At 34.1% G+C, this 14,009-nt stretch overlaps 1 protein-coding gene across 1 annotated transcript; it reads left to right on the top strand.

Annotated features, from left to right (window-relative positions):
* Positions 1 to 6,081: 6,081 nt before the first annotated feature.
* LOC135154622 (solute carrier organic anion transporter family member 2A1-like) lies at positions 6,082 to 12,003 on the top strand. Its single transcript, XM_064101414.1, has 3 exons — positions 6,082 to 7,003; positions 7,587 to 7,838; positions 9,667 to 12,003. Exons 1-3 carry the CDS (start codon positions 6,895 to 6,897, stop codon positions 9,969 to 9,971), a joined length of 666 nt encoding a protein of 221 aa, XP_063957484.1. The 5' UTR covers positions 6,082 to 6,894; the 3' UTR covers positions 9,972 to 12,003.
* Positions 12,004 to 14,009: the final 2,006 nt, after the last annotated feature.

Genomic DNA, 14,009 nt, shown 5'->3' with positions numbered 1-14,009 from the left:
GCATAGTGATCCTCACGTGCATGGCTGCTCACGTGTATGGCCCAACCTCATTAAAGCTACAGTCATGTAAAACAGAATGGGTTGATTTAAAAAGCAACACCGAGTTGGTAAGTTTAATCAGATTCATATTTTAACCAGCTTTTTAACCAGCTACCGTGTACAAAAACGTAAAAATGACCATATGATTGTGATTTTTTGCATGGTCAGCCCCCCCCCCCCCACTTTTGGCTCAGCCCCCCACTTTGAAAACCGTTCCGCGGCCCCTGCTTGACTATAAAGTAAAATTTTGAACGTGCGAAAAATAGTTCTCGAATCGAAGTTCAACGGCCCTTACTTCTTTCCGGTACTCCGTGCTAATCGATGACCATCAGTATTAAAGAAACATTCTTGTCAAATAGTTCATGACACTTAGCACTGAACATTTTCCGGTATGAACCAAAAAAGATCACAGTATGACATCAATACAGATCAACCGATGCGCAGGATTAGTGCAGTGGTATACACAGGCCTTTCAATAAGTGAGGAGGGGGTCCAAATACTTATGGATGATAAAGATGCTGCCGCTGATGATTGTGGTGGTGGTATACTGATAAAATGATAATAATAATGATAAAAATAATGATGATGATAAAAATAAGAAGAGCAATAATAATAATAGATTTATTGTAATAACATCGTCATATAGCAAAAAACATCGATAAAGAGCAAATAAAATATTGACTGTATCCACATTACGATGAGGGGAGAAGTTGCATGGGAAAAATTATACGTGGAAGTGATGTGTGGAGATATCTTGGGGGTTCGATGTAGCCCACTTGGCCCTTTTGAATTCGTGAAAGAACAAAATCTATTAAAAATCATTCCATCAATTGCAATTCATTTATCATCAATTTTCAAGATCGATTTTATACAAACTTATGCTATTCACAGGACGGCTTTAGCTCTTTGTGGAAATAATTTTAGGATTTTTCCCCTCCCTCCCTCCCTCCCTTTTTTTGATCTTCCTTGCATTGCCGCGGTATATCATGCAAGGTTATCTACCATTGTATTTTTAAGTTCAATATCATGACCATATTCTGGGTTGTGAACTGTGATATTTTTCAAGTATATAGGCCTATTACATATCCGCTGAATTCCTATCTATAGTGAAATGCAATTGTTATTGAGTACATGGATCTTGGTTTGGACGTATTTTGACGTGAATATTTGAACAGTCTGAATGAAAACGTCCCTTCCGTCCATGTAAGTATTACTACATCTTAAGTTTCTTTCATGTAATTGAATATGATTCATCGGCTATTATTTATCTTAGGAGATAATATTTTGATGAAAGCAATCGACAATACTTGAAAATTTGTAAAAACCTGTATAAACAGAAAGCTTTAATAAAAAATTAATACTGCAAACAAAGACATACTGGACAAAAAAATCGAGTAAAATTTCAAAATAAGTAATAATCGGGGGCCGCGGAACCCCCCCTCCACTTTTTTTCAAAGCCGTGTCAAAAACGTAAAGTGACCATCTGACTGTGATTTTTGCATGGTCAGCCCCCCCCCCCTTCAAAACCGTTCTGCAGCCCCTGATAATGCAATTAAAATTTAGATTAAAAAAAATATGAGAATGATTTTCGTCCATTATTTAGAATATGTGATTTGGGCAATAAAAGTATCGATTTAGCAGAATCCATAGGCGGATCCAGGGGGGCGAGGGGCCCGCCCCCACCTATTGGCGGAGCAAGAAAAAAAGAAAAAAAGGAGGAAAAAGAAAAAGAAGGGGAAAGAAAGGAGGAAAAAAGAAGAGCAAAATAAGAGGAGGGAGACGAGTGAATAGAATAAGGTAAGGGGAAGACTTGGAAAAGGATTTAGAAATATATATTTCATGTCACTTTATCAAATTTTCGCTCGCGCTTCGCGCTCGCATAGCCTGTTCGATGAGATACATATCTTGTTCAATAGGCTGATATTTAGCTTAAGATATCAAGTTTTGAAGTCAATATACAAAACATATTTCAGCTCCGGCGGAAATCGAGCTTTTATTATTTTGTTTGATTTACGATTTTTTTTTAAGTGCTCTGTCATGTCCGTTTTATGGTGTGAATATCATTTGCAGCTTTTTGCGCTGTGCGCTCGCATTAGTTGATTTGCCAAGTAGGCCTACATATTGTCTTTGTTTATTCCATAAGAGTTTTTACATATTAATTCTATAACAAACTGCTTAAAATTCCCCTTTTATGAATTCAATTTTTTGGCAAAATTACATGAAATTACAAAAATTTTCATGAGATTATTACATTTTTAATGTTTTTTTAGATAAGAATAAAGCTGAGAAACTTTAAGTTGGTATTAATTTTACGCGATATGCCGTATCCCCGGGGGGGGGGGCCACTTACATTGACGAGTGGATACCATGCGCGACCAAAAAAACACGTAAAAAGGATGTCTTTTTAAAGATAGGGCACGTTACGTACGTAACGTGATAAGGGTGTCAAAAACACCAAAATATTGAAAAAAGGGTATCTATTTCGCTCGGAAAAATATACGTGTTTAGGGTCAAATATGCGGGGATGATAAAACAAAATCAAAATGTTTTATAAAGGATGTCCTTTTTGCCCCAACACTACGTGTTTAGAGTCCGATTTGCGCGAGGTGTGGAAGGTGGGGCCGTACTAAAATGTAAAACCGACGACCGACGGACGTGTGACATAACAATAAAATATCTCTGTATTGTTTAGGGGTTCATTTCAGGGAATACTTGCTAAGACTATCGTTTTGTTTCCAATACTTGTTAAGGGGTGCATTTTCAGAATATGGAAAATACATCGCTGTACTTGTTTAGGGGCTCAGTTCTGGGAATACTTGCCAATCGTATTTGTTTCCAATACTTGTTATGGGTAGGGTTTCACACGCCAATACTTGTTAAGGGGTGCATTTTCAGAATATGGAAAATACGTGTTTAGGGTGCTTTTCAAGACCCCGTGGTCGCGCATGGTATCCACTCGTCAATGGAAGTGGCCCCCCGGGGCCGTGTCAAGCCCCTCAAAGCTTTGGGCTCATTACTCCACAGAGACAGCCCCTTCAAAGAAACAAACAAAAATCAACTTTGAGCGGCCGATCGGGGAAAATATGGGTGAAAAAAAATTCGCCCCCCCCCCCCCCCATTGGCGGGAGCTGGATCCACCCCTGGAATCTGTGTTCATATAAATCTTGTAGAAGGCTCTATATTTTCGAAAAAAATATATGTATATTTCTAAAGATCTTTATTGATTGTTTTTATGTTTGCATTCAATGCATCAAATATGGTTTTACAAAGTAATATGTACAAATGTAGTATAACAAAGAAATTAATAATATTGTTGAAGTATAAGCATTGGATCAATAATGATTACTATTACCCTTTTTCATTATGATTTTTTGGGGGCGGGCTTGAAAATGAAGTTCCATTGAAGACCGGAAACGAACGAATGACCTTTTAACAATCAGAGCATGATATATTTCCGGAGGAATGACATTCATGACGGTTTTAAAGGGAATCGAAAATTGGCCAAACATTCACACACACACATATAACTTTGAATTGGCAAAGGTTTTGATCACTAAATCTGTGGCGATTTTTGTAGTTGTGGAATATGGAAAATATTTGCTCCAATATACAGTATGGGAACTGTACTTGACTTATTCATGATAATTTACTATCGAAATTGTCATTTTGAGAGTAATCTCATTATACAAAGAGCCTGAAGTCCCTGAACTTTCTTATTCCTCATTCCTTTTCCGCCTTCTTTCAAGCTTCCCCCTTTCTATATCCTTGAGCACAAATCGTTTTGAATTACCATGATGAATGAAATAAATTTGATTCTGTTAGAGCAAGGTTTGATGTCCTTTAAGAAATATAAATAATCTTTAAAAAAAAAAGGGATTTCCAAGCAGGCAAGAGATTCAGAGGCGCTGTTTAAGGTCCACAAGATGGGCAATGGAATGTCATCCGGGTCCGCCAAGACCTATTATGAGTGAGCTATCATTGAAATCTATGGCTAATCTATCTAATATATCTCTCTACATTTTTAATTAATTTCTTAATTATGTTTACTGACGTTTGCATCCTACGAGGGTTATTAATATTGTTTTTATCACTTGCAAATTGACCTTTAAAGATACAGAATTCAGAAAACAAGTGTTGGTACAGATTTAAGTATTGGAAGTAGAATACATTGTTTATAACCCTTTTAAAAGTCAAGAAGCATATATATATATATATATATATATATATATATATATATATATATATATATATATATATATATATATATATATATACATATATATATATATATATATATATATATATATATATATATATATATATATATATATATACATATATATATATATATATATATATATATATATATATATATATATATATATATATATATATATGTATATGTATTTGTACTATGTACCCTTTTACTAAGATAATTTTAATACCTGAACAGTAAAGTAGCATTTCTTTCAATGTCTTTTTTTTTCGGCAAATAAGCATATCAGAAAAGTGCTAAAACATTTTTTTTTTGTATTTCAAGCGATAGAGAATGTCATCATTCTTGCAGAACAGAGCTCGTTCCCATGGTTTGATACCATATTATTTTGCATGGGGTCAAAAGCAAGTGTATCGCCAGTAATAATTATATGTCTGATTCTTATTGTAAAAGAAGCAAGGTAATTTTCATTTATTTTTGTTTGAGATATATATTTTCGTAATCGGGTTAGGTAAAATAATTAGACATTTAGACGTTTGTGTTGAGTTTATATAGCATGGTAGCTTAATGTATGTCAATATATGTATATAATCACATATTTGCCTCTTATTAAACTTTGAACCTTATCCGAATTTCTGTGTGAAAATTGGTCTTTATATGATTATGTACTTATGAGAAATAGCAGAAACCTTTACTGATATGCCTATTCAGACATTGACAGTTTAGTATTGGAATAAAATAAAGAAAACACAGACAAAAGAAAATATTAAATATATGAAATTACTGCATAGAAATCAATTCTTCATCCACTATAAAAGGCTTATCATTTAAGCATCTTTTAATTTAATTCCTTTAGATTTTGACATATTATGGCTTAGCAATCTGTTTGGCAATTTGAACTGGACCATCATAATTAATATTCTAATTATGGTTTTAATAGAATACTATTAAACGCACGACACATGGACATGCAGGGTGTAACTACTGGACTTTGATTCCTCCAACGTTATAGGTAGCGATTCTAGTGAATTAAAGGAGGCAATAATTACAGGGTTTACACAAAACCCCTTCTTCTAAACATTATCATAATCACCGAAGAGCATTTTTTGTAGTATCGGTTCCGGTTTATTGTGCTTTGAATGTTATGTTTATGTTTTTTATTACTTTCACCAAATAAGTAATGGTTTTCTTCATAGTTTTTGTAAATCGGAATTCTGAATCATCAATGTCTAAGCCTAATGTAATAGGTGTCCTTTTCATTATTTCGTTTTCTAGAAATCAAAAACGTGCATTTTTTATGATTGTGGTGGGGGAGGGGGGGGTGGGCATTCGTTGCAGGCTGTCAAGAAAGTTCCGTTGACGGCCTTGACAGTCCATTACTCAATCACAGCCTTTTCCAAATTCTTACTAAAGAAGTTAATTAATCACTTTTTTTTAAAGAGATATAATAGAAGATGAAAGTTAGTACGTTAAAGATTGGCCAAAATGATTTCATACGCGTTTTCAGGATAATTCAGAACCGGGATTTAGAATAAGAAAACGACATGATTTGCCCTGTCACTCACCGATGCTCTTTTTCAGCAAAAAATATGCAACATTTTCCATTATATTTTCCCGTCTATGCGTGGTTTAGTAAAACGTAGTAATAACGTGTATAGTGTACACCATGATACAAGTATTCAATCATTAATCTTTATATAAGCTACCTTTAATATTTCTTTACACCCGCTGCTTACAATCAAAAGTTCCAAGGTCCAATTTGAATTTATTAATATAACAACAAGCCATTTTATTAACTACTGTAAATATACGTCTCTGTCAATCTATACAAACCGTTAAGACGACAGTTGTCACTCTCAGCACTGTGAGAATGGACGTTGCACTTTTGTAAAATTAAGTCACTCTGAAACAGTGCAAATGATTTTGACAAGAAAGGCAAGACGTATAGGCCTATATAGATTAGGCTTTTCTCAAGTCGGACAACACTTTGTGATTTTGTTTACAAATCTATCATCTTTCCAAGGTAAACTTTTGCAGGCTGTATGAGCAAAGCGCACTTGAAAGCTTTCACATTATTCTCAACTATTGACACACATTCGGCGTTCTTTTGTTGGAAGAAGACATGGCAAACAACCGGAGGATCACTCTGCCCGTTACTGGAAGTCTTAATACCATTCACTCAAGCAAGAACTTCGTAGCTAAATCTTTCTCTTGTTTTTGAATAATGAATTGTGCGAAAGTTGAGACAGACTATTGTGAGTTACTAAAAAGACACTTGCAAATTCTATGAAGACGTTCCTTTTTTTTCAAGAGAGATTAATCCATACATCGTGCAACGAAAGGGATTAGTGCAGATTTAGAAGTTGTGCCTATATATGATCTCTTATTTTGTTCAGGGTGGAATTTAGAACTTGGATCAAGCACCTCTCCTGGAATACACCCGAGGACTGTTTTCGGGATGATTATTACCTTTCGAAAATCTCAAATTTATTGAAATGGTGTAATGAGTCCGTAAAAAACGGTCGTTACGAAGGAGTGCACAAAGTGAGTTAGATCATCAGTAGCACAGGGATTCTCCGTTTTTAAACGTGACTATTATTTTGTTTAAGATGGCGTTGGATGATAAAAGATAGCGGTCTATGCAGGAAATAGATGAGTACACCCTTTCTCTAGAGAAGGGTCGAGGACATACTCCACAAGGATCACCTGTTAGATTAAAAAGTGACGGAACAGATAAAAGTGAAAACGGTAATGTATAACATTCATTTTGATTATCAACTTAAAATTTAAGATTATATACATATATACGGTTATTTTCATTAACAAACGATTCTCATATACATAGGCGTTTTCTTTTTCATATTCGAAATGTTGGTGCCGACAAGGCAAGACTACATGTCCCTTCCACTAAACTTGAAAAGAAAAAAAACATTGGAAAATATTATTTTAGTCATATATATATATCTAAAAAATATCTTAAACATTTAGCATGAAATATTTGGATACATAAAAAAATTTGGTTTATTTCCGTCAGATTACCGAGTGTTTGAAATTCCAAATGGTAGGCCTATCATTTTTTTAAGTCATGATGAAACAAGATTTTGCTTCACAAATAGGCAAATAATTTAATTATTGTCTTTTTGAAGTTATTGTGGAGATAATATGGAACAACCAATTGTTTTATCGGTGTATTTTGCGAATTTATATAAACATTTACTTTGGTTATTTTGATTAGATGATATACTTCAATTTCATGATTCACATTATTGAACCTTCGTCGAAGCTTATGCAGGATTTACCGAATAAACATTACATTACATTTTATCTCCAGATGAAATTGAGATACAACATCACCCATTCTTCAATCCCTGGGTCTACGTGACCATGACATGCATTGCTAATGTAATGTATATCTCATCCATTGGTGGGTATGTGAGCGCATCTCTCAGTACAATTGAGCAACGATTTCAACTAAAGAGTTCCGAGTCTGGGGCGATTACCATCATCAACGATGTCGCCGGCATGCTTTCGATCCTCTTCGTCACGCACTTTGGTCATTCACGGCATCGCCCGAGGATCGTTGGTAAGAAGTCCGCGATTGAAAAAACACTAGGATTAAGTATGGATTAAATACAAGACAAATTAAACCATCATGAGAGAAAAAGAAAATTCCTGCCCAGTGATAACCCTAACATGTTAAACCGTACCCAATGTCACACTGAGCGGGGTTTCTATAAAATAAAATCAATTATTTTTCTTATACAGTGCGTATCAAAAAAAATTTACACTTAGAAAAAAATCCTGTAAAATTATACATTTGTAATATCCTGAAGATTTTTCCACATTCTAACATTGGTACAGATCTATTTAAGCAAATGACGATGTAACTGTCGAAAAATATTCCCGTTTGAGTGAGCACCACTTACTTTTGAAAAGTTAGTGAAAATGATTTGCGCAGAACTTTGAAATAGTTATGTGAATAAAAGTAGACCTTAATCATGAAGAACACGTTAAATTTAGCTAGTAAAGTTGATTTGAAGATATATTTTACCTTTTTAACTTGTTTCCTTGCCCAAAACACTTCGAAGAGTGCATTGCGCCCCAACCCACTCCCCCACACACCGAGGCCATCGTGACGATATTTGCTTTACACTGAGCTGTGATTTACATGAAATGACTTAGGCTTGATTTTCATTTTGTTAATCATTGTCAAGCTTGGAAAAAGTATGGAGAAACAAGTATTTAATGAAAAATGAAATGTAAACCCACTTTAAATGATAAAAACTTAGTGAAAAAATGCTGGAGATGTCTGATAAAAACTTTTGTTCAGACTTAGTTATGTCCTCAGATCCAGCTGGCACAAAAGGGTAAAGGTTGTGCTTACTAAGTGTTGAAATATCAATTTGGGTGGCAAAATTGTTACAAAATGCTTGAATGTATCCATTTATTACAAAATTGACAAAAAGTGCAATGGGAAATGTATGAGAAATGTCTCGCAGGGTAACTTTGATTTCGCCTTTTCCCCTTGACACAGCGTGAAAACGAGCGTTTCTGCGCAAACAGATTTCTGCGAGCTTTACAAAAAGGGACAGTGCTCACTCAAGTGTCAAAACTTGTATTTTCATTGGATAGATGAGATCCAAACCCAAGATTGTATGTGAACAAATTACCTACATGTTGTATATTTTAATTCCCAGGGCTTTTTCAAAGTGTAAACTTTTTTTGATGCGCACTGTAGAGCCTATTTTTCCCTACCAAAATACGATTATAAATCGAATTGTCAATCAAACCTATATATGAAAAAGTTTTTCAGTTATTAAAGTGTATCAGTAAGGTTTTGTTCTCTCGAAATCTTCTATTAGCACAATTTGTCAATGGCTGTTACATGTAAACCTTTGTAAATTTATCAATAAACTATACAATTGTACATGTACATCTTCTTCATCAAAAACCATGTGCAATGCTCTGCGTCTCAATTTCAGTATTCACAAATTCCACCCTCGATCACATATTTCAGGTATTTGGTAGGCGGAAAAAGGGTAGACATGAAAACCAAATAGAAGTGCCATATAAATGTTTACTGTTATTTAGTTATTATCATTATCATCATGGCCGTTTCATCATTATTTACAATATCATCCTTATTCATAGTATTAGTATTATCATCTAATATTGATATAACAACCAATATTTCATCTATATACTATTACTGAAATCATTACTATTATCATTGAAAATATTATCATTACAATTATCCTATATAATTGATATAGTGCTTTATGATACAATTACTGTTATTATCATCATCTTCATTACTATCAATATGATTATAATCATTGTTATTATATTTCATTCTTATTATTGCATCATCATTATTGCTATTAAAATCACCATTCTGATAATTATCACAGGTACGGCGTTCGCTCTGTCAGGTCTCGGAACCATTCTGTGTGCTTTACCTCATTTCTGCTACAACCCACCGGTTGCCATGATGCAGAAGATGTCTGGTTCATGGGGTTCGAATGAAACCACTTCACACGGGGGTGATGGATTGGCTTACCAGGATATGTGCAGTCCGGGAGATCCTTCTCAACCCTCACAACCACGTAAGACAATAGTGACTTCATATAAATTTTTGTCTCGCCTGCAAGATTATAGGCGCCGCTTTTCCAACGGCGGTGGCGGCGTGAACATTGAAATCTTAACCGAAGGTTAAGTTTTTGAAATGACATCATAACTTAGTAAGTTTTTCTGGGGGGGGGGGGAAGGGTAGATATTTTTAGGACGGGTTGTTTTGTCCTTCACCAAACTGTATATTTTTTTATTTTTTATTACTTTGTATTTATTTTGTGAGTATTTCCCTCTCATTTATTCATTCTTTTCTCATTTGATTATCTGTATTTATACTTTGTTATTTTGTTATTTGTTGTGTTATCTATTTCTTGAGGGGCCCACATTGTACAAGCATTGCTTTTTAGTGGGTCCCTCCATTTCCATCTTAATTTAATTTCTATTGAAAAATAGTATATATATTTAAAACCTACAATGTGTTGCCCAAATCGTCTAAGTGTTTTTTTTTTTCACTACATATGTATAATTAATTTTGTTTGCAACGGATACAAATATTTATGTTTTATATATGGTATACAATTTGTTTTTGTTTGATGGAAGTGAAATAAATGAATTTGAATTGAATTTGAATTTAAGTATATAGACCTAGTTCGTGAAACTTGGACATAAAAGTAATCAAGTATTACTGAACATCCCATGCTAGTTTCAAGTAACATGACCAAGGTCAAATGTCAATTAAGGTCAATGACTTTTGGCCATGTTAGGGGTAATTGTTGAATTGCCATAACTTTTAAAGTATATGGATATATAGTTTATGAAATATGGACATAGGGATAATCAAGAATCACTGACATGTCTTAGGTCACATGATCAAGGTCATATGTCATTTAGCGTAAATGAACGTGTATCATCATATGAATGGTTACTGTTTATCGTGAATGATTATTTTATAGTAGTTTTTTAAAGTGAGCACTGCTGCTATACTGAATCGCGTAATGCAGGCGAGACTACCAGAGGCGCTCCATGCATTTGTTAAACATGTTTCCCCAGGTGCAACCTCAAGGAATTTTAATATTAGATGTGGGATTAAAAATTCTAAAATAAAAATATAACAACTTAACTCTCTTCTTCCTTATTTTTTTTTTTTTTTGGGGGGGGGGCCTATTTTTATATTTCTTGTGGTTTACGGATTGCTGTAAGTTGTTATTCCATTATTGTACTTTTATAATTTAGTTACCTGTCTGCAAAAGATTTCTTATCTTTGTTTTGCATAATACATCTTCGTCGAATAACTGTTTCCCAATAACATTTTTTTATTTTACCACTTACCATTATCTCACTATCGTGATCTTCAAAATGATTTTCAGGGAAGTTTGTATATAAATCAATTTGCATTCTTGCATGAGACGACTGTGAAAATTTTACAAAGAAGAAAACAAAATCTAAATAACACTATATTTTTACATTCTTACTGAATAATCCTACCATTTATAACTTTGAAATATTTTAACGAAAATGGTAGCATCTCGCATATTATTATAATAATGATAGGCCTAATAGTAATAATAAACGATATGATATATCATTCTACTCTGCAGAGCGCCCAAGTCGCATTGAATCAAAGAATAGAGAGATAAGTGAAATTTAAAAGGAAGGGGCGCAATGATAATTAAGGAATATGAAGCATTAAATATAGGCGTGTCTTGAAGTTGAGTGTTAGAAGAGAAAGAATAAATGTCTCAAATATTTTTTTCGGTTTATAAAAATGATTATCACCCCTGACTGCACGGATACTAATTAAAATATTTGTAATAATGTATTTTTCTAGCAGGTGATAACATCTTGTAACAATTTGAAATCTTGTTTACATATTCTTCACATGGTCCATGGTTCAATAAGGTGCATATGATTATAGAACCTTAAATTAATATTTAAAACAAATCCATGTACTTATGTAGTGCACTGTGTGACTCAATAGAAATGAGAACAATGCGATCTCAACATTATGTCCACCTCAGTTAAAAAATTCCCGCCATTCTATATAGAAACGCTAAACATAGCTTATTCAGCACTCATATGAGTTTACTGTTGTCATTATAGATATAGTCAGATGGCAATAGAACACTTACACATAGGCTTCCCAAATATATGAAAATATTTATTGAAAGACTTGGCACAAATTGCTAGCCTTCCTTTGAAATTTTTCTTTGGTCGACGGCATGCCTCAAGAATGGGTTAAACAAGAGAAAGAATGAAGAAAGGAAGGCAAAACGAAAACTGAGTCGGAATGTTTGCTATTGAGGAACTATTTTGGCCAATATGAAATGTCTGTCACCACGTATATATATATAAATTGCGGTGATGGTAAATAGCACGATGTACACTGTCTTGATCAGTGCTAATGTCATGATTGACCGGGGGGGGGGGTGGAATATCCGTTATTGTTTCTCAACCTACTTATTGATGTCTTGCAAGAAGTAAAATGAAATTGGAAACAAGTGGAACGCCTCTGGCAGTCTCGCCTGCATTACGCAATTCGATATAGCAGCAGTGCTGCCTTTGAAAACAGCTAATGAATAATCATTCACAGAAGAAAACACTAATATGATAATAAAACATTATGTCCATTGACCCAAAATGACCTTAGACCATGATCATGTGACCTAAGGCATGTGCAAAACTATCATTCATACTTGATTACCCGTATGTCAATGTTTCATGAGCTAGATCTATAAACTTTCTAAGTAAGTTCATTTAAGTTCAAGTTCATTTAAGTTCATTTTATTTGTCTTCCAACTTTGAGTTTGAATACATGACAAACATATAAGTGTGTATGAAACAATGAGCAGAGTACATGATAAAACATACAGGTATATATAAAACAAAGTATGCAGAAAACATTGTTTTTAAATACATTATACAGCTTAAGACAGAAAAGAAATAATTTTAAAGGAAGACGAGGAGACCTAAGTGAAGCAATGCTTGTAAATTAAGGTTCCTCATTACGAATTCAAAGAAAATTGGATAAACAACAAAGAAATGGCAATATAATATAATATGATAACTAAAGAGAGAGGCGGGGAGAGAAGAGGGACACATTTATGTACAAAAGGGACAAAAAAGGGGACATGAGGACAGAGACCAGTCAGGCCCGGAAAAGGGGGATGTTAAGTATTGATAATTCAGCATTAACTGATAAATAACACACGAAAAATAGACTTTACGAATCACTTCCATGGTTACTCAGTAAATAAGATTTCAATTTTCGTTTAAACACTGTAGAACTGACAGCATGTGTAATGTCAGGGTCAAGTGCATTCCAAAACCTGGGTCCAGTGCAAACTAGAGTGCCCAAAGTGAACTTTGTTCTTGCACGAGATATATTGAGAGTGGAAGATTGTCTAGTATTGTAATTGTGTACTTGACTATTTTTCTTGAATATCAGTGCCAGGGCTGAAGGGAGACTTCCTGAATCAAAATCATACATAAGAGATCCTAGCTGCATAAAGTAAATATCTTCCACTTTCAATAAGTGATTGTCATGAAATAAAACGAGTTGAATCACTGTATTTGTCATTTGTATGGGCACGATAACTGACATTACATATACTTCTAATAGCTCTCTTCTGAACAATGTATAATTTTTGCAATTGCATTTTAAGGACGTTCCACAGTTATGTTTGTGCGCATTATGATCTGCGCATAGTTTACACTCTGCGCGCTGACGTCACAATGGATGAACAGGTGATTAATTAGCTGCGGGTATGTGCTGATTTTTCTCATCTTCTGCACTTTAACTGCAGATCTGATGCGTTATTTCATGAAGCTAAAAAATGGAATTATTCCATGGACCATTCAAAAAAAGATTCTCTACAATTTCAAAATACTTTCCTCTGCAGTGCTGCCAAGAATCACGAAAATTACCCCGAGTATGAATAAATGGTAGAGTGGTTTTGATTTTTTCTTCACATAGATACAAAGCATTCGGCGCATTTTTGGTGTTTTAAAAAGCACATTTGCTCTAATAAAAATACTGATAGTTTAAAAACAAGCACATGAACCCCTATTGTTTAATGTTTGTTCCTCTTAGGTATACCTTCCTCTACAACTCTACAAATTTTGGTGAAAATGACATGGATTTTGAATAAAGTGCAGCATTTATTGTACTTTTGTAGTTTGTTAC

This window comes from Lytechinus pictus, chromosome 7 (assembly GCF_037042905.1).
Source record: "Lytechinus pictus isolate F3 Inbred chromosome 7, Lp3.0, whole genome shotgun sequence".
In the NCBI taxonomy this organism is placed as follows: Eukaryota; Metazoa; Echinodermata; class Echinoidea; order Temnopleuroida; family Toxopneustidae; genus Lytechinus; species Lytechinus pictus.
The sequence above is the reverse complement of the archived record's forward strand: the minus strand, read 5'-3'. Positions and strand labels throughout refer to the sequence as shown.

Coding starts and splice junctions, on each gene's coding strand:
- LOC135154622 (XM_064101414.1), top strand. CDS start 6,895: ATGCAGGAAATAGATGAGTACACCCTTTCTCTAGAGAAGGGTCGAGGA. Junction 7,004..7,586: donor AACAGATAAAAGTGAAAACG/GTAATGTATAAC, acceptor TTTTATCTCCAG/ATGAAATTGAGATACAACAT. Junction 7,839..9,666: donor GCATCGCCCGAGGATCGTTG/GTAAGAAGTCCG, acceptor TAATTATCACAG/GTACGGCGTTCGCTCTGTCA.